Raw genomic sequence first — 25,323 nt, forward strand, 5'->3', positions numbered from 1 at the left:
TGCGCGCAGTGTAGACGGGGGACGCTAGGCTCCATATGGACGTGCGCCCAGTGTAGACAGGGGGGACGCTAGGCTCCATATGGACGTGCGCCCAGTGTAGACAAGGGGGAGCCCTCTCTCCACATCCGCCTGTGCCCAGTGTAGACAAACTCGACCTCCAGCCCTTGCTTGGCCCCATCCGCCACTGGCTTGAACCCCAGGCGTGATCAGGCCCCGTTTCCCTCCGTGGACGAGTCCCACCCTCAGTCCCCATGTGACTCCGGTGAAGGCAGCTCACAGGGCCTCAGCCGTCCCCTGGGCCCCGGGGTGTGACCCTTGACCACACTCCCAGGGGACAACGTGTGAAAACTGTAAAAATGTGCCCAATGCAGAAAAGTACATCTAGTTCTGTTTGTTTTTTTCTAGGACAACAAGGAACACGCCGGAAATCAACTGGTGAGTTAAAACCCTGACCCAGAAGATTCCTGTGAGCGTGACCCAGATTTCTTCCTGCCAAACACCTGTAGTGGGTGGACGTCAACGTCCTTTATGGGGACGTTTCCTAAGTCCTAGGGACACTCTGACCTTCCGTATCGTCTTCTGTCCAATGGGGCTTAGCTCGGTCCCCATCTCTGCTCCTGGCCCTTGTACCTGCTGAGTGATTTCTACTTGGGGGAGCCCCCGAGACCACGTGTTTCTAGACAGTTCTGATGCTCGGGCCCGGAGGGAGCGTGCTTCTGAACCTGTCAGCTGCCTCGGTGGGGCCGCTGGAAAGGCATCCCCCCCCGCCCGCTCCCCCCCACCTCCCGCCCCAGCCCTTCTTTGCTGAACACAGGAGACCCTGCCTTGAAACTTTTCTCTTCTGTCCAAAGATTGACGTGACCGGCAAATCGGAAAATAAATACAACTTCCCGAGTCCAGAGCCCAGACCCAAGCACACTGTGACGATACGGGTCTCAGACGCACGGGGACAGCATTGGAGTGCCTGGAGCCAGCCCGTGGAATTCGGTACGTGACCCGGGAGCGCCTCCGAATCCATCTGTTAGCCCGTCCCGTCTCCCTGGAGGCTCACGACCCAGGGGTTCCCGTGCGCTTGTCTGTGCTCCTTCAGAGGAAGGACAAACACCCCGCAGCCTCCTGAACCGGCCACCCCAGCCGGAAGGGGTCTCCTGGTCTGACACTTGTAGGGTGACTTTGTTGAAGCCATATGCCTGCAGAGAAAAAAAAAAAAACCATATGCCTAGAAATGCGTATGGTTGGTTGGGGGGGTCCATTTGTATTTATTTTTTTATTTTTTAAATTTACTTATCTATTTGGTCCATTTCTATTTTATTTGGAGGTTAAAGTTTATTTGGTCCATTTTTATTTTATTTGGGAGGTTAAAATTTATTTATTTGGTCCATTTCTATTTTATTTGGAGGTTAAAATTTATTTATTTGGTCCATTTCTATTTTATTTGGACGTTAAAATTTATTTATTTGGTCCATTTTTATTTTATTTGGGGATTTGAAATGTATTTACTTAGTCATTTGGTTTGTTTTTTAGAAATTAATTAATTTTTTTGGTCTTTTTTTTTAAATGTTTATTTTTTTATTTAAAAAAGTTTTTTTAATGTTTTTATTTATTTTTGAGACAGAGAGAGACAGAGCATGAGCAGGGGAGGGGCAGAGAGAGAGGGAGACACAGAATCGGAAGCGGGCTCCAGGCTGCGAGCTGTGAGCGCAGAGCCTGATGCAGGGGTTGAAGTCATGAACCCTGAGATCATGACCAGAGCCAAAGTCGGACGCTTATCTGACTGAGCCACCCAGGAGCCCCTAAATGTTTGTTTATTTTTGAGAGACAGAGCAGGAGCAGGGGAGAGGCAGAGAGAGAGACACACACACACAGAATCCAAAGCGGGCTCCAGGCTGTGAGCTGTCAGTGCAGAGCCTGATGCAGGGGTTGAAGTCATGAACCGTGAGATCATGACCAGAGCCGAAGTCAGACGCTTAACCGACGGAGCCTCCCAGGCGTGCCTTTTTGGTCCCCTTTGAAATCGGTTTATCGCACCGTCAGAGCACGTTCTGGTGTGGACGGTGCAGAGGCCCCTTTGGCTCATGGGCAGCTTTGCGGGAAGGCTTCGGGGTGGACACTTGGCGGGTCCTCTGCCGCTCTGAGCCTTTCTCCTCCGCGGCCAGCCGGCGAGGGAATGACTGCCGTGTGTCCCCAGTCTGCCCTGAGGGGTACGAGGTGCGTCCCCCTGTCTCCCCAGGCTCCACACAAGCCACAGCCAGCTTTGTGCACGTCTATGTGCTCGTGGTCCTGGGGACCTTCGTCTGTGCCCTGATTCTCAGCTGCTTTGTGAAAAGGTAATTCCAGTGGTGGGTTGGATGGAGCTCACAGAGCCGGTGGTGTGCCCTCAGCAGGGGGCGGTGTAGACGCGGCCAACGGGGGCCTCGTCGGGACCCCCGAGGGGCAGCCCCAGAGCCCCCCAGGGGCCCTACCGAGCCCACCCGTGCGCCCCCACCCTTCAGCCGGATGGGCGCTGGGGGCCCCCGACCTCAGCTTCTCTTTCTGCCAAAGCTTCCTGTCCCCGTGCGAGTCTCACCGAGGCCTCGGGGCCCAGCCGGCAGCGTCCAGTCCGCCCGTCTTTGCACGTGGGGAACGGGGGCTCCTGTGTGGGCAGCAGACGTGTGCCCTCGGCTCCAACAGGGTCTCAGGGCCCCTCACACGCGCCTCGGGATGAAAGGCACACGCAGAAAAGTTAATTCTCACCTACAGGCCGGTGCAGGGCACGGTTTGCGAACCTGGGGCATCTTCGCAGAGGGTGGCCCTCCTGCACAATGGGGGGACCCTCTGGGTGGCCTCCTGTGCCCAGCCCTCGATGGCCCCCCGCGTCCTGGCTGGGACGTTGGTGGCCGTTCCCCTCAGGACTTAGGGCGTGGCCAACGGCACAGGACAAGGGGGGGCTGTCCCGGCCGGCTGAATGCGGGGGCCGCACGGCACCCCCGTTGCCCAGGGACCCTGCACCTGGGAGCAGATGGGAACAGGGGCCACAGCCACCGGAACGGTCACAGAGCGCGTGCTTTACCCAAGGCATTTATCTTTGTGAAAAGCTGCTTGTGTTTCCTGTGGAAACAGGAAAAAATGACCACAAACCAGATGTCTTGAAACAACAGAAATGAGTCATCTCCCAACATTGGAGACGAGAGTCTGAGACCCAGACAGGGAAGGACCACTGAGATCCAGGAGGGGCAGGACCCCTGAGATCGAGGCAGGGCAGGTCCGCTGAAACCCAGGAAGGTCAGGGCTGCTGAGATCCAGGCAAGGCAGGGCCACTGAGATCCAGGAGGGGCAGGGCTGCTGAGATCCAGGGGGGGCAGGACCACTGAGATCCAGGAGAGGCAGAAACACTGAGATCCAGGCAGGGCAGGGCCACTGGGATCCAGGCAGGGCATGGCCACTGGGATCCAGGAGGGGCAGGGCCACTGAGATCCAGGCAGGGGAGGGCTGCTGAGATCCAGGTAGGGCAGGGCCACTGAGATCCAGGAGAGGCAGAAACACTGAGATCCAGGCAGGGCAGGGCCACTGAGATCCAGGCAGGGCAGGGCTGCTGAGATCCAGGTAGGGCAGGGCCACTGAGATCCAGGCAGGGGAGGGCTGCTGAGATCCAGGAAGGGCAAGACCATTGAATCCAAGAGGGGCAGGGCAACTGAGATCCAGGAGGCACAGGACCACTGAGATCCAGGAAAGGCAGCAACTCTGAGATCCAGGCAGGGCAGGACCCCTGGGATCCAGGCAGGGGAGGACCACTGAGATCCAGGAAGGGCAAGACCATTGAATCCAAGAGGGGCATGGCCACTGAGATCCAGGAGGCACAGGACCACTGAGATCCAGGAAAGGCAGAAACACTGAGATCCAGGCAGGGCAGGGCCCCTGAGATCTAGGGGGGACAGGACCACTCAGATCCAGGCAGGGCAGGGACACCCGTCATTGGATTTAGGTTCCCTCATGCAGGATGAGCTCACATTAACTTGATTACATCTGCAAAGATAAAATTCCCAACAAGGTCCTGTTTTAGGTGCCTGGACTCAGGACCTGAGTATATATTTTGGGGGGACAGCACTCAGCTGTTCAGGCTCAGATGCAGAAATGAAGTCAGGCCACTGGAAATGGTGCCGACCATAAACCCAGCTCGTGGACAGGAACCTGCCGGCTCGGAAAGCGTGCTTTCCAAGGTTGGAGGGACAGGAGGACATGTCCGGGGACCCCGGGCTACCCCAGGATGCCCGCGATGGGCCACATCCTCCAGTCCATCCCCGTACCCCAGGGACTCAGTCTCGTGTTTGCTCATTTCTCTGAGATTCGAGCCTTCAGTGAAATCGTTCCCCGGAACATGGCTGTGGCTTCTCACACAGCAGGAGGACATGTCCCACGTCACAGACGGGTGAGGTTACATGCCGGTCTGTCCTTCACACACTCCTTGTGTCCCCAGGTTGTTTGCGTCAGAGACCTTATTCCCACGGATTCCGCACATCAAGGATAAATGGAGTGAGAACGTTCACACTGACCACCAGGTAGGTGGGGGGGGGGCAGCGAACCAGCACGGGGGGTGGGCAGTGAGCCTCCTTCCCCTCCCTTGGTCCCCAGGCTCGGTCCTGCCCCAGGACCTTTGCACGTGCCGGACCGTATGCCTGGAGGCCCCTGTCCCAAGCCGTCCCATCAGGCGGTCCTTTCACGCCTCAGTCACAGGGTGGCCCCGCCCACCGGGCCCCCGGTTCCCATCCACAGCCCTCGGCCACCCGAGCCCCGCTCGCTGGGTTCCCGAAAACCCGACACCCCCGTCCTCCCTGTGCCCCCCAGATCATCTGGGAGAAATCCACCCCGGATACAGGAAAGATCGACCATGAAGAGATCCTAACCGTGGAGGAAGTCACCGTCGCCCCGGAGAGCGTGTGAACCACAAAGTTGCTTCCAGCCCTGGAACGTTCTGGAAGCCGTTTTGTCTTTTCATTGTTTGAACACTTATTTATACGGCGCTCTATTTTTTTACTTTAAAACAACGTGGTCTTTTGCAAGGATGCCTGTAGTCGGAGTTGAACGCCGTTGGGTCCTGACCCCATGACGCACCTTCCTTGACCCCTGGGGAGCAATGAGCCTTTCCCTCCCGTGGCTCAGGCGTCCCCCTGCCAGCAGCCGGTGGGGCTGGGGCATGGCCTCTGACACACTTGTCCCGTGTGAACAGTGGCCTCCCCATACAGGGACCATCTCAGGGTCCCGAGCGTAATCACCTGTAAGGGCCCGTTGGTCACAGAAGGTCACATGTTCACAGGCTTCGGGAGTCGGGTCGTGGACGTCCTTGGGGACATTAGTCCACAACATGGGGGTCAGGACTTGGACACCTTCGTGTGCGGGCTTGGGAGGGAGGGGAGGGGACTTCCCTCAAAGATCCTGGCCGCACCTCTGCATCGTGACTTTTGAGAGGGCAAATCCTACGACCTGCAGGCCGCCCTGCGCACGTGAGGGTATGCGCCAGGAGAGCGTCTAATGCGGGCTTTCGTGAGACAACAGGGCACATCCAGGACCGGAAGTGAACGTGGCCGGGAAGGATGTCAGCTGCACGTACCCGGGGTGCCTGCAGAAGGTCTCCAAAGCCAGCAGGAGTGTCCCGTGGAAACCACGGCTTACCTCCGGGCTGGATTTGTTCATGAGGACAAAGCTAACGGGAGAGCAAGATGTATGTGGAAAATGTATATACAGAGAGATACAGATACAGACACAGATACAGGTAGATCCATATCGGAATATATACCCAGAAGAGACAGGAAAATATATACGTGGATACATATGCACAAAGAGATACATATTTGCAGAAATACGTGTTGATACGTGTGCACAAAGATATATATTTGCAGAAATACGTGTGGATACGCATGCACAAAGAGATATCTATTTGCAGAAATATGTGTGGATACGTATGCACGAAGAGATACATATTTGCAGGAATACCTGTGGATACGTATGCATGAAGAGATAGATGTTTGCAGAAATACATGTGGATATGTATGCACAAAGAGATACATATTTGCAGAAATATGTGTGGATACATATGCACGAAGAGATACATGTTGGCAGAAATACATGTGGATACGTATGCATGAAGAGATAGATGTTTGCAGAAATACATGTGGATACGTATGCACAAAGAGATACATATTTGCAGAAATATGTGTGGATACATATGCACGAAGAGATACATGTTTGCAGAAATATGTGTGTATATGTATGCACGAAGATATATATTTGCAGAAATACGTGTGGCTATGTATGCACGAAGAGATACATGTTTGCAGAAACACATCCGCACATATATACAAAAAGATACACACGAAGACGATACACAGATGGTTATCCAGGAATTGGCTCATGCGATGTCGATGGCGGGGCTGCTGAGGGTGAAACCTGCCGGGCAGGTGGGCATGTAGCAGGGGACACTCCAGACTTGAGGCAGAATTCCTTCTCTGGGAAACCTCAGGGTGTGCCCTTGAGGTCTTCGCCTGATTAGACGAGGCCCACCCCCCATGTGAACTAGCATCTCTTCAAGTCAGCTGCTTGTGGATTTTTTGTCCTACCTACAAAACAGCCCGAGTGAGCGTTTGACTGAATAATGGGGACGGAGGGGGGCGCTGTTGCCCATCCATGTGATGCCCATCCACATGAAATGACCGTCACGGAACTATTTAAAGGGTGAACTCATCATGATGTGCTGTCCAGTGGGTCCCCTGTACCAGTCCTAGGTGACCCCCGCCAGGGCAGTGGGCACAGGCTCCCGACGGTAGTCCCCACCCCCAACCTGTGCCTTCCCACAGGCTCCTCTGGGCTCAGGCAGGCCAGCCCCGGGGGGAGGGGCTGGTGCAGACCTCCTAGTCCTGGCTCTTTGTTCCACAGCAGCTCCCAACACTCTTGGAGGAGTTCACGGCCGAGTCTCCGACTCACCCCACCTCACGGGTTCCCACAGGTGCTTCTCCATTCTGCCTCCCAAGCCTCCCTCTCCTATGACCCTGAGCATGTTTTAGAGTCACTTCCTGGATTCGCGAGCGGATGTGATATCAGTCATTATCCTGCTAGTATGAATTTGGAAGCACGGGCCCAGACTCCCTGCATTTCGTTCTCATCTGGAAGCGTGGACGGTGTTGTGGGGAATCTAAACTCAGAAGGAGGAGTCGCTGGCCATGATTCTTTCATTCCCCAACCAGCTAAGAGTTCTGGGTGACAGCCCTCTACCCCACTCTGTTATTCAATCAAACACTGAGGGGTGTTTTGTAGGTGGGACCAAAAATCCGCAAGCAGCTCACTTTAAGTAAAGAGAGGTGACGTCACATGGGGGGGTGGGCCTCATCTAATCAGGTGACGACCTCAAGGGCACATCCTGAGGTTTCCCGGAGAAGAAAACCCTAGGACGAGTCCCAGAGGAATACTTTCATGCTCCACACCTTGCAAAGGCCGTAGGCTGTGGGGACCGGCCAGCCGCAGGCTGGGGGTCAGAAGGACCAGAGTGGTGGCAGGGGCCAGGCCCAGACCTTGGGGTTTTCCTTGGAGCCGTGGTTCTCACAGCCCCGTTGTTCTTACAGGTGGGGCCACACCACTTGTGGGGAGGAAGGCTCCCTTGTGCCTGTGCTCCTGAGATAATGGTCTGGGGCCCACCTCGGCCCCCAGGGTCTCCCATGGTCAAGAGCGTCAGGCGAAGGCACCCGGGGGGGCTGAGCGGCTGGCAGGGGAGGGATCTGAGCCCATAGGGAGTTCACCCCCAGGAAATGAGACCTGGGGACACAGTGGCACTCGTGGGAGGCCGTCTTGAGATCCAGGAGGGACAGGGCCACTGAGATCCAGGGGGGGCAGGGCCCCTGAGATCCAAGCAGGGCAGGGCTGCTGAGATCCAGGCAGGGCAGGGCCGCTGAGATCCAGGAGGGGCAGGACCGTGGTCCCTCCAGAGGCTCCAGGGAAGGGTCCTTCCTGCCTGTTCCAGCTTCTGGGGCTCCCGGCATCCCTGGGCTTGTGGCCACGTCCCTTCCGTGTCTGCCTTGGTTTTAATGTGGCTTCTGTCTGTGTCTGTGTCTCTTCTCTTGTAAGGTCCCCTGTCACTGGATTTAAGGCCACCCTGATGCAGGATGGGCTCTGTTTACATCCCTCATCACATCTGCAAAGACCCTGTTTCCAAATCCGGTCCCCGTCCCGGGTACCGGGAGCTAGAACAGGGACATATATTCTGGGGACACAAACTCCAGCCTTCTCGTGAGGACTCCCTCCCCCGTGGGTGAGTCCCCAAAGCCCCAGCCCGTCTGCAGCCACCCGTGGACCCCCTGGCCATCCATGTCTTCGTATAAAGCCCACCTGGTTTTGGTGAAACTGTCATTTTCACATCGTCTTTAGCGTTTTCATAGACGCCAAGGTGGGGCGATCGGAGGCCAGAGAAGCAGGCCGGGGGGGGGGGGGGGGGGGGGGGACGAGTCCTGTCCCTTCCGATTCATCCGCTGGGACTTGAGACGAAATATTTTCCAAGCTCAGACCCGCTGGTTTAAGCGCCAGCGGGTGTGGACAGGGAAACTTTTGTCTGTGAGGCCGTCAGGGGCTGTGCGGGGGAGGGGGTGCACGGTTTCCTGCATTCGTCCGCACTGCATCCCAGCTTGGAACGTTCTGCCGGGTCTGCAGCCTTCAGTTAGAAACATTGTAGCCTCGTCGACATCTGACGCTTGTAACTCGTCTCCGTCTCCGTGGAGTCAGCAGCAGGCGTGGAAGGTTCTAGGCTCCCGCACACGGCTGGCTGCTGGCCCGAGCCCCCACGTGCTGCGGGACCTGTAGGACCCCAGGGTCCCCCGCGATGCTTCTCTGGGACAGGACCCACCGTCACGCCCAAGACGGCCGGGCCGTCCCCACCCGCAGCCTCGGGGCCCCGCCCTTCGCACGACGCGTGTTATAACCCAGAATGAGCCACGCTCTCCCAGGCCCCCTCCCTGCACGGCCCCCAGCACTCCTCAACGCGGAGGCCGCTAACCGAAAGGGACGGTCACTGTCTTGGCGAGCCCCGGGGCGTCCCAGAGCCGTCACCAAAGTGCCAGCAGCGGAGGTGGTTCCAGAGGCACACAGCTGCCTCCTAATTCAGCGTCTCCTGGGCGTTCACGAGCGCACAGGCAGGTGCATCACCCGAGGCCCCTCGCGAGCTCCGGCCAGGGTGTGAGCTGTGGCAACCCCAATGCACGTTCAACCCACAATGGTGATCTTTTCGAATTCTGTGATACGTGTCTAGGGGCGGAGGCAGATTTTTTTTTTTTATCAAAAAAATTTTTTTATGTTTATTTTTGAGAGAGAGAGACAGAGTGTGACGGGGGAGGGGCAGAGAGAGAGGGAGACACGGAAGCCGAAGCAGGTTCCAGGCTCCGAGCCGTCAGCACAGAGCCTGATGCAGGGGTTGAAGTCACGAACCGTGAGATGTTGGCCTGAGCCAAAGTCGGACGCTTTACCGACTGACCATCCAAGCGCCTCTAGAACGTAAACGAGACGCGGACAGGAAGCCAGGATTCTCTCCCTCACGATGGGATTCCCCTTCTGACCCGGGAATGGATCCCTTCGCCAACGCCCTTTCAAACACACCGAGACTCGACCACCAAATCCCCCGCGTCGGCTCTTGGCGGAGAAAATGCTCGGCACTGTGGACCGTTTCTGTGTTCTAGAACCTTCTAGACCCGCACTGCCCGCCGAGGGCATCCCTGCCCCAAGGCTCCTACGCCAGGTGCCTCCTGCGTCCCCGAATATTGCACAGCTGCCTCTACTGCTCCGTAGGACCTCCTCGCTCCCACCGTTGGCCTAGAGGGTCAACCCCATGGTCGCAAGGCCTTTCGCATTCCGGTCCCTTGTGTCGTCCACGTGCCGTGCCTCGGACGACCCCAGACACGGCGATATCCTTGGCGTTTGTCGATCCGAGGGCCGGCTGAGGAGCCCTGACCCCGACGTAGGTCCCGCCTGCCAATTCAGCAGATTCCAAATCAGACAGAGACCGCCGACCGTCTCGGGACTCACGGTCCTCTGGAAACGTCCCACTTAGCTGTGGGGTTGGGAGGGAGAGATCACCGCCCCCCAGCCCCGCTCCTCAAGTAGACAGCAGGAGCCTAAGCAGTGCAGATGGCTGGGGATGACGTAAGCCACTCAATGGCATGCACGTGCCAAGACCCGTATTTACAACCACGTCCGCCTGGGGACAACCCTTCCCATGACACCCAGTGATGGCCTTCTTTGCTCGTGTCGAACACCACTTTGTCCTGTGGTGTAGACGAGACAGACCCCACACGCCCCAACGTCGCCTCCCCCTGAATGAGAGGAGCAGACATGGGGGGGGGTGGGGCACAGAAGGTTCCAGAACAGGAAGCCCAGCACGGAGACCCTGGTTCCCCTGCGCTCCCCAGACGGACCCCGTTGGGCAAGTGTCCAGAGACCCGGGGCTGTGGAAACAGGAACCCTGCGTGGCTGATAAACGGCACAGGGCCGGCTTCACACTGGACACGTCGGGGACGCTTCCTGTCCCGAGATAACAAGGCTGCTGCTGCTTGACGGGCAGGACACGGCTGACGTGCGTCCAGATGAATCATGCGAGGGTCTCCGGGCAGCACAGGCTCCTGACCAGGCCGTGTCTCCTTGTCCGTGCCCAGAGTCTCCCCTCGGGGACCCTGCTCGTCTGCTGTCATCGTCACTGCCTGTCCCCCGGGCAGGACGGCGTCCCCCGAAAGTGCTGAGACGGCCCAAGACAGGAGCCGAGAGCTGAGGGGACAGTAAGTGGACGTCGTCCCGTCGGTGGGGGCGGGGGGCTGCTGTCCCAGGGCAGGGGGTGCTCAGGACGGGAGGGAAGGGCGGAGACGGCTGGGCGCATCCCTGACCGAGGGCTGGTCTCTGATACAGACGGGTCTGAGACCGTGGTGCAGGTGGGGACCCAGGCTGCGGGGGTTGGCGAGGTGACACCCGGGAAGGGTGCGACTAGGGAAGCCGACCACCGAGGCCACGTCCGGAGCAGGTGCACCCGGGCCGTGACTCACAGCCACCGGCTGTGGGCGAGCCCTCGGGTCGTCCCCGAGGTGCACGGTGACCTCTGCGATCGTCCTGCCTCGGGGCTGGAGGCTCTGGACCAAGGGGCAGACGGGGTGGCTGAGCCCTGAGGGCAACCCTGGTTCCCATCACAGAAGACAGGCCGATCGCCTGGGAAGGGGCCAGGTGTCATCAGTGGCCGGTGGCCGGAGAGCGGGCTTACCTTGCCGAAGCCTGGGGACGGGTCCTTGGAGCCCACAGGAAAGACAGGAAGCCAGTAGCAAATGTAGGCGTCGATAGAGGGAACCCCCATTCGTGACGGGTTAATACTTTCAGAGTGAGAACGACCCTGGGGTCCTGGGGTCACGTGGTGAAGCACCTGGTCGCTGAAAAATGCACAGACGTTTCTCTTGTTTTCTTCCTTTCTTATTTTTTATTGTTATATGTTTTTGTATCTTTTAATGTGTATTTTGGAGAGACAGAGAGACACAGGGCAAGTGGGGGAGGGGCAGAGAGAGAGGGAGACACAGACTCCGAAGCAGCTCCAGGCTCCGAGCTGTTAGTGCAGAGCCTGATGCAAGGGTTGAACTCACGAACCGTGAGATCACGACCTGAGCCGAAGTCGGACGCTCAACCAACGGGGCCCACCAGGCGCCCTTTTTATCTTGTTATTTTTAAGTTTACATCCAAGTTAGTTCACATACACACATGGAGATTTTTCATGGAAAGTCGAGCTGAGGTTTTGTCTCAAAATCACACGGGAGGGAGGACAGGGGCGCAGGGATATGCAGGGAAGCGTTTGGGGGTGTCCTTTCGCTTGTCGGGGGCAAGACACGGTCTCACCTCCCCAGACAGCCCCCGACGGTGGACAAGAGAAACATGGCTGCAAATACCCAGGAACTGCATCAGATTCGGGCGGGGAGGGTGGGGGAGGTTTCTTGCAGACGTGAGGCGCGGGCGTGCAAACGGAAAGAAAGGGGATCCTGTTTGTTGCACTGAGACGTGTGTAAGAAACGGGGTGTCCGGGAGCGTTGATGGGCACGACCTTGGGGCAAAGCCACGCAAAGGGGGCAGCAACACATCCAGCTTCCGTGACTCAGGGACACAGCCTGCACGTGAACGCGGCCATTTAAGGACAAATCAGGAGTTGGCACGCGGCTCGGCCGTGTTCCCAGGAGGCCCCCGGGTGCCCAGTCCAGATTCTGTCCGCTCTGCGGGATGCCCTGGGGTCACAGGGTGCATCCGACCATCCCTGGGGTCCGTCTGCAGGCTGGTCCGTCTCGAGGTGGGGGCCCACAGAGCCACACCTCTGCCTGCTGAACCCACCTCCGGACTCACCAGGAAGCCCACCAGGCTCCCCCTCCAGGGTCCTGACAGGAGCCCCCACCCTCGGACTCACAGTGCAGACCCAGGTGATGCTGGGGAGGCCCGTGAACATGCACATGGCCCCCCATCGGCCCCCTTTGCTTTCCTGGTGACTCTGCTGTACGACTCAGATCGGGCAGCCGGGACAAATACCCCTCATGGAGCAGGATCCAGAACAGACATTTATTCCTTCCTGGTCCTGGAGGCTGGGCGGCTGAGATCCAGGCAGGGCCGAAGCTGGGAGGCTGAGCTCTGGGCAGAGCTGAGGCTGGGCATCTGAGGTCAAGGCAGGGCTGAGGCTGGGGGTCTGAGATCCAGGCAAGGCTAAGGCTGGGAAGCTGAGATCCAGGCAGGGCTGAGGCTGGGAGGCTGAGATCCAGGCAGGGCTGGGGCTGGGAGTCTGAGATCCAGGCAGGGCTGAGGCTGGGTGTCTGAGATCCAGGCAGGGCTGAGGCTGGGAGTCTGAGATGCAGGAGGGGCTGGGGCTGGGAGTCTGAGGTCCAGGCAGGGCTGAGGCTGGGAAGCTGAGATCCAGGCGGGGCTGAGGCTGGGGGTCTGAGATCCACGTGGGGCTGAGGCTGGTTCCTCCTGAGGCGTCTCTCCTCACCACGTAGACACCATGTGCCTGAGTCCTCACGTGGCCGTCCCTCTGTCTGTCTGTGTGCTGACCTCTTCTTCTCTAAGGACCCCAGTCCTGAGGGACCAGGGCCACCCAGTGACCTCATGTTCCCTTCGTCTCCTCTTTAAGGCCCAACGCCCAATACAGCCCCACTGAGGTCCTGGGGCTGAGGGTTTGAACTCGTGAATTTTAGGGGACGCTATCCAGCCCCCGAACCCCCTTTCTTGGAGAAGGGACACGTCCACCCCCAGTGTTGTCAGACCCCTTAGGCCGGGACCTCAGCTCCTGAGGCCGAAAATGACCTCTTCCCCCTCAAAGCCTTTTCTCGTCCTTGGGCCTCAAACGGCGCTTTGGGACTTTATCGCTGGGCCCGGCTTCCCGTCTCTGTCGGCTCTGGGTTTCTCGAAGAGCCGCCCCTGGGGTTCTGTGTTGATGGGGAGCCCGACTCCGCACAGGCCCCGCCCCGAGGGCTCACTTCGCCTCGTGGCCCGGACGCGTGACTGCTCTTCCTTCCGTGCTGGTAAACGTTTCCACGATGACAGCACGCCCTCTGGGTCCTGACCCCCCAGAACCCTAAAAGGACCCCGGAGGCCCCGAGTGGCGTCGGTGGCATGGGAGGGCCACCCCCCAAAGGGAAGGTGGGACGACGTGAACCGAGAGGCAGGCGAGGTCCAGGATGAGGCACAGACAGGCCCCCCTCCCCCCTCGGGCTGACCCAGGACAGGTGCGCCTTGAAGGGCACCAGAACGCGTCACCCCAAAGTTTCCCTCTTGGGCACAGGGGTGATTTGGAGGGACAGGCCACTGAGAACCAGCAGAAGCAGGAAGTCGGACGCCTAACCCACTGAGCCACCCAGGCACCCCGTAAATGGATGTTCTAATGGTGGAGATGTTTCCGTACGGGGAGAACTACACCCAGAGACGTCTCATCATGTGAGAGACTCTTATTAACAAGACAGACCTTAATGGCCATGAATTTCCTGCGTTTCCTGTTTTGCGTTTCCCCAGAGCTGTACGTCCCCATCGGAAAGTCCGGAACCCCTTTTCCCAGGCTGAATCTGACACGGCTCCTAAGCCCTGATCATCCATCTGTCTCCCTGAGCCGCATGTTTCTTTCTGAGACCCCGTGTGTATATATGTAGTTAAAACTGGTGTGTCTTCTAAACTTTCATCTGTTTAATTTGCGGGCGTCGGGTCCAGAACCTAAGAGGTTACCGGGAAAAGATTTTTTTTCGTCTCAGCAGCAGGAATGTGGACGTGACCAGCAAGGGCCAGGGATGCGGCCAGGAGCTCATTAGCGGCGACACCCCTGGGGGGGAGGCAGCTGGGGATCTGACCTCTGACCTGGTGTCTCCTGTGAAGGTGCAGCTTTGGGGCTGGGATATGGCGGCCGTGCTGGATCTTCTGACCTTCCTGGTGGTCCTGAAGTCGGCATGCTGTGCACAACCACGGCTGGGTAGGTAGAGGCAGGCGCCCCAGGACGGGGTGGGATTGTCACTCCCCCCCACCCCCGTGATGCCAAAGGGGACAGAAGTCCCTCCCCCAAGACCTAAAGCGTCCCCCGGCCCCGAGACCGCCCTGCTAGGGGAAGGGGTCCTTTTGCAAATCGAACTACAGGTATTTATTCGCGGGCAGAATCAGGGACCCAAGGGTGAAGATTCGATCCCGCAACACATCCACTGGAAGGTGCCAGAGAGCATGTAGACATGTTCCCGCAGGTGGCCCAGGAAAACGGGGTGCCCAGGGGCGTCTGGGGGGCTCAGCCAATCAAGCGTGTGACTCTGGAGTTCGGCTCGGGTCCCCCCTGATCCCATTTCACAGATGCTGCAGATCCTGGGATTGGGTTGGAGTTGATGTTTGCACAGAGCCCGACATGGGGCTCGAACTCACGAACTGCGAGATCAGGACCTGAGTCAAAGTCGGACGCCCAACCGACTGAGCCCCCCGGGTGCCCCTTCTCTGTAGTTTTCACATGATTTTATGCATTTTTCAAATTATTGTCACTGTGGCTAATTATAAATTATTTTCTGTATTTTTCTGAAATTTTCAAATTATCGTCACGATCGCTAACTTGTCTGTATGTTTCCAATGATCTGCTGTAGTTTTCAAACTATTTTCTATGTTTTTCTTTTCTTTTTATTTTTTTAAAGGATTTTATTTTTCAGTAATCTCTGCCCCGAGCACGGGGCTCGAACTCACAACCCGGGGATCAATAGTCGTACCCTCCACCCATGGAGCCAGCCGGGTGCCTCTGTATTTTTCCGTATTTTTCAAATTATGACTGTAGCCAACTCGAGTCTTTCAAATTATTTTCCGTAGTCTTCAAATTATTGCTCTGCCCAATTTGTCTGTTTTTCTGATTATTTTCTGTATTTCCCGAATTTTTATTAGTATAGCTAAGTTCACGGGCAAGAAGTGACGTCCTTGTGGTTTGTTCGTTTTCTTAGTTTTTTTTTTTTCAGCTCGTTCCTTTAAGAAAAAGTTTATGCGTTTATTTCTGAGAGACAGAGCGCGAGTGGGGGAGGGGCGGAGAGAGAGGGAGAGAGAGAGAATCCCGAGCAGGCTCCGTGCTGTCAGCGCAGAGCCTGATGCAGGGGTCGAACTCACAAACTGCGGAAGTCGAGAGCCAGACGCTCAACCCGCTGAGCCCCCCACGCGCTCTGACCTTGTGGGTTTGATTCGCAACCTCCCCCCTCCCCCCGCCCCAATGACTACGGATTCTGAGCATCTTTTTGTGGGCTTGTACAGGTCCCTGAGTTTTTCACTTTGAAATGGTCAATGTTACGTTGTGTGAATTTGCCGCGCCCGACGTTTGCAAACCGTCTCCCCTGTTCCTAGAACATGACCGGGGGCAGGGGAGGGGGGGCAGGGGGGGGTTCCGGCTCCTCCTAAGGGTTTGTGTTTTCATTTTTGCTTTTTTAATCACAGCGCAAGACAAAATATCCCCTATTATAAACATGCAGCTGGATTCAAGGAAAAAAACGTTAACCTGGACGTACACAAGAAACGTGAGTGACCAGGAATGCACAATAGATACGCCGACTGCCTACTCCGCCACGGTGGGCCCACAGGTGAGTGTCTGGGGCTCACGCCTTGTGGCTTTGCGCCCCGTGAATCCGGAATTTTCCTGTGAGACGACTCTCGCGCCCCTGTCCTGCCTCGATTTCCACCCCTGTTGCTTTTGTCCGGGAAGAAAAAAACATTTCCTGTATCCTCTTAGGCTCTGGCATAGGGATGTGCAAATTAAAATGACACACGCCAGATTTTTTGGGAGAAAAGACGTACAGATTTGTTCCTATGGTAACTTTTTACATCCATGAAGGTTCAGAGGAAAGAAGGGAAACCCCAAGGAGCAGGGAGGTTTGGTACCAGTTTTTTAAGAGGGTGAGGAATTCTGAGTGAGAGGTGGGTTGTCAGAGGAATGGGCACTTTGGCTTCTGGGGCCAATAAGTTGTGGGGACGGGAGTGGGCAATAAGCCACAAGCCTAATGGCAGATATGGGTTATTTTAAAGTGAGGTCTGTGTATACAGTGTCTTCTCCGTGCTGGCTCTCCACATCAGGCGGGAAGGGTCACTGCCCTCGTCTTGGCCCAGGAGAAGGTGGGGGCGGGTCATGCCACCTTTGACACCTTTGGGGACATTTGCACCCTGCCTTCGTATAGTGGACATAAAACTTACACACTAAATCCCACGTATGAGGGAGAATATAACAGCGGTCTTTTCTGCACCTGCCTTTGCTTTGATTTCTCCCCTTCCGTGAGGGGGAGGGGAAAAGACAGGGATTTGTCCCTTACGTGCCTCCCACCCCCTTCACGTTAGAACAGTCCCGTCTGGATTCCATCCCTGTCTTTGGTCTCTGTTCGTTCACTCATCGTATACTTCACATGCTTCTTCAGTTTCATTCTAAGGAGGTTGGGCAAGGAAAATTAGCCATTACACTCTTAGGTTCTGTCTCTGAGGGCTGTGAATTAACCTGATGAAGGATTACGATGAAGAGGTGAAGAGGCGAGAGGAAATGTATTTCTGTGCATATGGAGTTTACAAAAAGAGTAGCCCAATGAATAGGTAAAGTTAGGGCCTTGTATACCTAACTGGTAGGGAAAAGGGAAGAGAAGGGCGCCTGTGGGGCTCAGTCGGTCAAACATCAGACTTCAGCTCAGGTCATGATCTCTCTCTCTGCCCCTTCCCCGCTCGCCCGCGCTCTCTCTCTCTCTCTCTCTCTCTCTCTCTCAAAAATAAACATTTTTTAAAAAGTTATGAACTTGAAAAAAAAAGTAATAAAATAAATGTCAAGGTTATTAAATAGATATAAAAATTCATGATTATGAAAAATATAGATAAATAAAAAACTGTTGGTAATTTCTGTGCATTTCATAGTATTCTTCTGATGGCTTGAAAAAAAATTTTTTTTTAATTTTAACTGTTTGCTGTGGTGCAGGAAAGCCACTGATGTTATGGGCTCTGTGTCCACAGGTCCTTACCCTCTTTTATAAATTCAGTGTGTTCGGGAAAGCATCCTGTTCTCCGAATTTTGTCCTGTTTAGAAAGAATGCTAATGTGGCTCTTTCCTCTAGAACCGTGTGGACTTTGTTTCCGTTTCAATTTTCGTTGTGAATTCAAGAAAACAGTTCAAAAATTCAGTGTTTCTGTACTTACAGTAGTGGCCGTTGATGTAAAAAAGAAAAGAAAAGGGCAAAAAAGAAAGGAAAGAAAAGAAAAAATAAAAGAAGAAAAGAAAAGAAATGAAAAGAAAAGAAATGAAAAGAAAGAAAAGAGAAAAGAAAAGAAATGAAAAGAAAAGAAAGAAAAGAGAAAAGAAGAAATGAGAAGAAAGAAAAGAGAAAAGAAGAAAAGAAAGGAAAGGAAAAGAAATGAAAAGAAAGAAAAGAGAAAAGAAAAGAAATGAAAAGAATAGAGAAGAGAAAAGAAAAGAAGAAAAGAAAAGAAATGAAGAGAAAAAAGAAAAGAAAAGAGAAGAGAAAAGAAAAAAGAAAAGAAACAAGAAAAGAGACAAAGGTCTCTTGTCAGGTCAAAGAGATTCCCTTAAATTCTTGCTGATGTAAGCTTTTTTTACCCACAGAATTTGCACCTTCCTGAAAACTTGTTTTGGGACCTCAGCTGAGATGATCAGGTTTTTCTCTCCCCATCCCCCTGGTCGGCCTCACTAATACACACCGTGCACAAGCTTAGTACAATTTTTAAATTTTTTTTAAGTTTATTTATTTATTTTGAGAGAGAGAGAACAAGCAGGGGAGGGTCAGAGAGAGGGAGAAAACCGACTTCGCCACCCAGGCGCCTCCGAGCTTAGTACAATTCTTTTTTTTTTTTTTTTTTTAAGTTGAATCCCGTGGCGCCTGGGCGGCTCAGTCGGTTAAGCGTCCGACTTCGGCTCAGGTCACCATCTCACGGTTCATGGGTTCGAGCCCCACATCGGGTTCTGTGCTGACAGCTGGGAGCCTGGAGCCTGCTTCGGATTCTGTGTCTCCCTCTCTCTCTGCCCCTCCCCTGCTCACGCTCTCTCTGTCTCTCAAAAATAAATAAATGTAAAAAAAAAAAAAAAGACACCATGTTGAATTCAGTATATGAGCCTGGCGTTTGGAGTTTTATCCTTTTTTATAGTTTTTAAGGTTTTATTTTTAAGTAAATCTCTACACCCAACGCGGGGCTTGAACTCACAACCCTGAGATCAAGAGTCGCACCCTCTTCGGACTGGGCCCGCCAGACGTCCCACATTTTTAAAATTCTTTCGATGAAATTGGTTCCTTTCGGAATATCCTGTGGGTGGTCTTGGATCCGAGCTGTGCCAGCAACGGAAAGTCGAGTCTGGCTGTGTTTTCTTAAAAGCCCCCGTTTGTGCGAGTCTGTATTTTGTGGTTCATTGCCTTCTGTGTGGTCTGCACAAATCTGAGGGTTTTCTCCTGCAGGAAAAAGAAAAAAAAAAAACAAAAAACACCTCGTTCTTTTGCAGAAAGAGGTTGCAATGCTTTCAAGTAGCTGGCAGCTTCCTCCTTCCCGCTGGTTTGAAAGGGAATGTTCCAGAAGGATACCCTCGCTGAGCCGCCTCCTGGGGCCACCTTTATCTTAAACCGCCTCATGTGTCAGTTCTGTCCTCTCCCAAGGCTTTAGTAGGAAACAGCTCATTCCGTTTTTGGGTTTTTTTTTTAATAGTCATGTTTTGTTTTTAGTTGGGAGCTGGGGGCTTTTCTGCAGACTCAGAAAACGCGGCCGCAGAATTGCACAATTTCTCCCTGGGATTTGGGGTTTTCCGTGAGGCCCAGCAGGCAGCGATCGGAGGGCATTCCTGAACTTGGGTGTGTTTTATTCCTTCCTTGGCAGCCCCCCTCCTGCAAGCCGGATGTGAGGGCGGATTGGGGTTCTCTGCAGCCTGGGGATCTCCAGCCGCTCCCCCCGGGAGAGGAGAACTTCCTGCACCCGGTTCGGCACACGCGGGAGCTAACCGTGGTCCGTGTTTCCTAGGTTTTGAACTTGAGGAGGAAATGTGCGTGCGTGTAATGATTTCCCTCCTGGCCACACTCCACCGGATCACAGCCACATGGGCAGAGTCCACCCGCTGGGCCTCCCTGCACCCCTGGAATCCGGGGTTTGACAAACAGGATGCGGCCCGTGCTGACTTTTCTCGTCGCACGTGGTCTGGTTTTCCTCTCGAGCTTTTTTTAATCTCGTGTCCTCAGTGCGCTCCGTGTTTGGCACTTGAGGCCGCCTTGGGCTGGCTGCTGTCGGCCTCCCCGCGGGCCCGCGCCGCCCTGGCCCCTTTTTCCAGTTCCGCGTTTCATCCCGGTCCACGTAGGAGCCGTCGGGAGAGACGCCACGGTCCCGGGGGGGAAAGACGATGACGAGAAATGAACAGTGCCATTCGCCCATGAAGCAGAACACAGCAGGGTACCTGCAACAATGTGCATGAACTTGGCAAAAATGTTGCCGGGTGACGGAAGCCGCCGGACACAAAAGGCTACATTGTGCCTCATCCCAGTTGCACCCAATGTCCCCAGGAGACAAATCTTGTACCAGGAAAGTGGCCCAGGGGCTGGGGGAAGGGGACGGGGTCGGCAACTTGTTTTTGTCAGGTTTCTGGAACAGAACGTTTTGCCAGGAAAGGGTGTCTGTAGACTTAGCATTTCCCAGACGCCTGATTTTGGGCCTGTTTGCTTTTCCTTAAATGAGGGGAGTCTCCCCCCCCCCCATGCTAGGCCTGGGAAGTTCCAGGGACAGAGTGTAGGGATCAGTGACCGTCACCCGGATGCTTGCAGGATCCCCTTCCAGAACGTATGCTGGAGGCCAGATTTCGGAGCGCAGGCCCTGGCTGGATCCTCAGGCGTATTTGCACACCTTGTCCCCCTCCCCGCCCCCCGCCACGGCCCCCGTGCCACAGCCATCTAGGCTCTAGCCAGGGTGTCGGCCACCCTCTCTTACCTTTGCAGAGCCTCAAAGTCAGGCTGAGAAGTGGGAACACTTTCTATTGGTGCCGATGTGCAGAAACACTTTTCCTCTACACTCTCAAGTGATGTCCACGGGGCTGTGCAAATTAGACTGACAAAAGACAGATTAAGCGAGGCAGGTTTTACACGGTGTTAAAATTCGCAGTGCCATGAGGTGGGGGGGGGGGTGCTTCATAGAAAGAAGAAAACGGACCCAATGCAGCAGTTAGACTCGGGAGTTTGTATACTATTTTCTTCACACACAGCAGTAAATCGTGCAGATGTGACAAGAGACGGGAAAAGAGGTTTGAGGCGGCCGAGGGCAGCACACTGGGGGAAGATACGTGTTTGAAGCAAAGTATGCACGGAAGTAGGGACATCGTTGGTGTTAATCAGGTCCTGGCCGTTATGGGCCAGATGTGAGCTCTTTGGATTATGGCAGAGAGGGCGGTGTCCCCATGCGTCTGATTTCGCGGGACCTCTGAGCTGGTTCTTATAGGTGAGGGCGGGGTTTCCCGGAGGTCGTGGGTCAGGGTGTGCTCTGTCCCTGCTGACGGTAATTCTTTGGGGAAAGAAATGCAGGCTGGGTGTCGTTCCCGTGACATCTGTGCTGTAGGTTCGATGTCATCCGGGCGCTGGCGGGGCATCGGGAGTGCTCTCGGCGTTCAGGTGCCCTGGGCCCTTCCCGCCGGGAGCCCCGGGGCAGGGGCGCCTGCAGACAAGGCAATGCGGCCTTTGCAGGTGACGGAGGACCACACCTACGTCTGCACCTTCCCCAACTCCGTGCTGCACAGGGGGGCCAACCTGACCGTGAAGGTCACTTGCGACGGGGACGTGTTCCTCCAAGTCCTGACTTTTGCTAACCCAGGTGAGGTCCCCGTCAGCTGCGGTCGCGTGGTTCCCGGCCCACCCGCGGGGCACCGACGGATTTCGGGCCGTGTCTCCCCAGGCAGGGAAGGTTCCGGAGCCGTGAACTTCTCCTGCCTCATTTACAACGTGCGCTTCATGAACTGTAGCTGGGCGCCCGGCCCGGCCGCCCCGGCCGACGTCCAGTATCGACTGTTCTCCTGGGCGTCCAGGTGACCGGGAGCCCTCGCTGCGTCCGGGACCCGCGCGGCGGTCCTCACGTCAAGTGCTCAGCCTTTGGTTCAGGGCCCCAGGGTGGAGGGGGGCGTCTCCCCGAAAGGTCCCAAAGTCACCCAGCAAAGCGCCCATCGGCCAGGCCCCTGGGGCGGGGGGGGGGCCCCAGCGTGCAGCCCCCGTTCCTGTCCTAGGGACGAGGACATCCCCCATTTGGACACTGAATGCTTCACGGAAGGGGTTGTAACCCCCTCGCTCTGCAAAGGGCGGGCCCCTGCCCGTGCCTGCCGCGTGCCGGCCGGTCGCCTGGGACGCACATCGCGTTCTGGTTTTACGCTTATTCGGGGGACGGGACTGTCCCCTGTCATCAGTGGGTTCTCTGGGTTGCAGGGGGGGGGTGTGGCTGGCAATGGCTGCCCACGAGGACTCACAGGCGGGCCTGCCCTCGCCCCCCCTTGCACGTGACAGGCATGAGGCTGAGGCGGAATGCGTCCATTACATCCTCGGCCCCACGGGGACCCGCGTGGGCTGCCATTTCAACCAACTGGGCGAACCCCAGAGGACGGACAATTACTTCTTCTTGGTGAACGGAACCAGCAGGGAAACGGCGATCCCGTTTTTGGATTTCACTCCATTTAAGGCGGTTCAAATCGGTAAGTCGGGGCCTCCCTCGCCCTGCGTTCGGCTCGCCGTCCAAGGTGACCGGTGTTTGGTCCCCCCCGGGGGTGGGGGGGATGCTTCTCTAATACGTGTATTTCTTCCAAGAGGCGCATCACAGCCTTCTTGTGCGTGGGAATACAAAACAAGAAAAAAAACTTATCCTCTACGCTCTTAGGTTCTGTAAGCGAGGATTGCAAATTAAACTGACAAGCACTCTATTAGCGGGAGAAAAGCATACTAATTTAATTTTAATTCTTACATGCCTGGAGGGGGGCCTATCATAGAAAAGAAATGGTCGAGGGTGCCTGGGTGGCTCAGTGAGTTAAGTGTCCGACTCTTAGGGTTGGCTCGGGTCATGATCTCACGGTTCGTGGGTTCGAACCCCGGGTCAGGCTCTGTGCTGACACTGCAGAGCCTGCTTGGGATTCTGTCTCCATCTGTCTCTGCACCCCCAGCCCCCACACTTGCTGTCTGTCTCTGTCTCCAAATAAATAAACTTAAAACAAAAGACAACAAATGGGCTAAACACGAAACACTTTGTCGTGTTTCGCTGCCGTAGAGAAGTACGATCCACCCAGGAACATCACCATCACCTACAACCGGTCGCACCACATCATCCGGTGGGAACATCCCAAGATCCGATTCGACCTTTCGAGTCACATGCTGTATTACGAGCTGGACATCCAAACGCCGGTAAGAACCCACGCGTCCGTGAACGACCCACACAGCGCGTGCTGTCCCGTTTGCCCCTGGGGCGTGAAGTGCGCAGATTCATTTTTGGTCTTAAAAAGGAACCTCTATGGAGGCACCTGGGTGGCTCAGCGGGTTAAGCCTCGGCTCTTGCGTTCGGCTCAGGTCAGGATCTCATAGTTTGTGAGTCCGAGCCCTGCATCAGGCTCTGCGCTGACAGCACGGAGCCTGCTGGGGGCTCTCTCTCCGTCTGTCTCTGCCCCTCCCCTGCTGTCTCTCTCTCTGTCTCTCTCTCAAAACAGATAGATATACTTAAGAAAATTGTTTATAAAATTTTTTTTTCGAGTAATCTCCATGCACAGCATAGGATTTGGTCCTGAGCACCCCAGACCCCAGGACCTTTGCACAGACCGCTGCCTGTGCCCACAGGCTCTGCCTCTGTCCCCAAGTGTGAGGTCCTTCTCTGTCTCCACACTGAATGAATGAATGAATTAATGAATGTTGGGAATATCCGTGCACGGCCCCCACACACCACAAGAGCGCCTCTCCTGCCCACGGGACCCGCCACAAGGCGTGATCTGCTCTCCACGATCTGTCCCCAGGTGTCCACGTGTCCACATTCCCGAGGCTGGCGCCAGCCGCTGGCCCCGTCCCACAGCCCGCAGCGCCCTTTACGGCACGGTCCGGCGCTCTCCTCAAAGGCGTGGAGGGGTCCCCAGGCCCAGCCGGGTGTGGACCCCTCACCTGTCGGCACCTTTCCAAACGGAAGTTAGGCGGTGTCCCTTCTGTCCTGAAAACCCTCCCAAGAGGCCAGGTTTGGGTCTTGGATTCGGGTTCGTACCCTGGACGTGGCCGCCAAGAGTGTGCAGCTTCCGCCCTGCCCGCTGGCATCCTGGTCCCCAGGGCTCCTGTGCGTGACCTCACACGGGTGACCTCGCACTGGTTCCTCACGGGTAACCTCAGGCAGGTGATAACACAGGTGACTGTAGACAGGGGACCTCACCCAGAGTGGGCCGCGGGCCTCTGACGTGGTTAGTCCACGCCGGACATCTGAACGTTCGGACAAGATGCGACCGTCGGAGCCGCCTTCTCGTCCCTCACACCGTCCCCAGGACAAATTCACCAGCCAGCGGTAGAGTCACAGTGACGGAACTCGGTGTTCAAGTTTCTCTACCCTCTTAAGTGCTGTCCCTGAGGGCTGCAAATTAAACAAAAGGCAAGGGCGTCCGGGTGGCTCAGTTGGTTGAACGTCCCACCTCGCTTCCCTGGAGAAGGAATTTCTGATACGTTCGCTGTCCTTCCTGGAACTGAGGTGTCCCCACAGAGGGGTCGTACGGACCCTCATTCCCGGTCTTTTCTCTTTAGCGGGTAAGGAAGCTCTGACAAGGCTGCTTCATCCCGTTCCAGGAGATCCAGGCAGGTTCCCACACTTGCACACGGTGCAGAAAACGCAGACACTGACCATTTTTCCTTTCTTACAGGCGAGCTCCCCAGAAACAAACCGTGTAAGTATCTCGTCCTTTCTCTGTGACTTACGTGCGCGGGCCCGGAAAGCGGGGGGAGCGGGGGGAGACCTGGTTCCATGTTCACTGACCACCTGGGCCATGGGGTCCCAACCAGCCCCGTAGCGGCCCTCAGGGTTTCACTCTCGTGTTGGGATGCTGTATTTCTCCGCTGCCCCTGACTCAGCTCAGGTCGCCCGCAGACGGGGAAACGTCCTTCCAGACGATCTCCTTGGGGCCAATGCAGTTCACACGTTGTAGTGAGTGTAACAGCGGCCGGAAAAGCTTGTGTCCCCCCAGAACCCTGCACTGGGGTCATATTTGGAAACAGGGTCTTTGCAGATGTGAGTAAAGGATGCATCGGAGATGAGCCCATCCTGGGTCAGGGGGGCCCGAAATGCAATGACACTGTCCTTACGACACAAAGAGGACACACATACACAGAGGAGAAGCCACATGAAGGAGGAGGCAGAGACGGGAGGGACGCGGCCACGAGCCCAGGGACGCCTGGAGCCCCAGAAGCTGGAAGAGGCAAGAAGGAGCCTCCGCTGGAGCCTCTGAAGGGGGCACAGCCCTGCCTGCATCTCAGGGGTCCTGCCCTGTCTGGATCTCAGTGGTCCTGCCCCTCCTGAATCTCAGTGGTCCTGCCCCTCCTGGATCTCAGTGGCCCTGCTCCTCCTGGATCTCAGTGGCCCTGCCCCTCCTGGATCTCCGTGGTCCTGCCCCTCCTGAATCTCAGTGGTCCTGCCTCTCCTGGATCTCAGTGGCCCTTCCCTGCCTGGATCTCCGTGGTCCTGCCCCTCCTGAATCTCGGTGGCCCTGCCCTGCCTGGATCTCAGTGGCCCTTCCCTGCCTGGATCTCAGCAGCCTTGCCTGGATCTCAGCGGCCCTGCCCCTCCTGGATCTCAGTGGCCCTCCCCTGCCTGGATCTCAGCAGCCCTTCC

At 55.9% G+C, this 25,323-nt stretch overlaps 2 protein-coding genes across 3 annotated transcripts in view; both read left to right on the top strand.

Annotated features, from left to right (window-relative positions):
* Positions 1–6,054, top strand: part of CSF2RA (colony stimulating factor 2 receptor subunit alpha) — an 18,224-nt gene extending 12,170 nt beyond the window's left edge. Inside the window, 5 exon segments of the mRNA XM_049643326.1 lie at positions 406–435; positions 852–987; positions 2,231–2,327; positions 4,454–4,535; positions 4,822–6,054. Coding sequence (XP_049499283.1) covers positions 406–435; positions 852–987; positions 2,231–2,327; positions 4,454–4,535; positions 4,822–4,917 — 441 coding nt within the window. The 3' untranslated portion in view covers positions 4,918–6,054.
* A 4,261-nt stretch (positions 6,055–10,315) lies between these two features.
* The window catches only part of LOC125931443 (granulocyte-macrophage colony-stimulating factor receptor subunit alpha-like), a 20,881-nt gene continuing 5,873 nt past the window's right edge, over positions 10,316–25,323 (top strand). For both annotated transcript variants that reach the window (XM_049643327.1, XM_049643328.1), the window contains exons 1-8: positions 10,316–10,778; positions 14,374–14,467; positions 15,940–16,082; positions 21,189–21,315; positions 21,397–21,526; positions 21,996–22,180; positions 22,747–22,880; positions 24,359–24,382. In XM_049643327.1, the coding sequence (XP_049499284.1) occupies positions 14,395–14,467; positions 15,940–16,082; positions 21,189–21,315; positions 21,397–21,526; positions 21,996–22,180; positions 22,747–22,880; positions 24,359–24,382 (816 nt within the window). In that variant the 5' untranslated portion in view covers positions 10,316–10,778; positions 14,374–14,394. The remainder of the gene's footprint in view (positions 10,779–14,373; positions 14,468–15,939; positions 16,083–21,188; positions 21,316–21,396; positions 21,527–21,995; positions 22,181–22,746; positions 22,881–24,358; positions 24,383–25,323) is intronic.

This window comes from Panthera uncia, chromosome X, assembly GCF_023721935.1.
Source record: "Panthera uncia isolate 11264 chromosome X, Puncia_PCG_1.0, whole genome shotgun sequence".
NCBI lineage: Eukaryota > Metazoa > Chordata > Mammalia > Carnivora > Felidae > Panthera > Panthera uncia.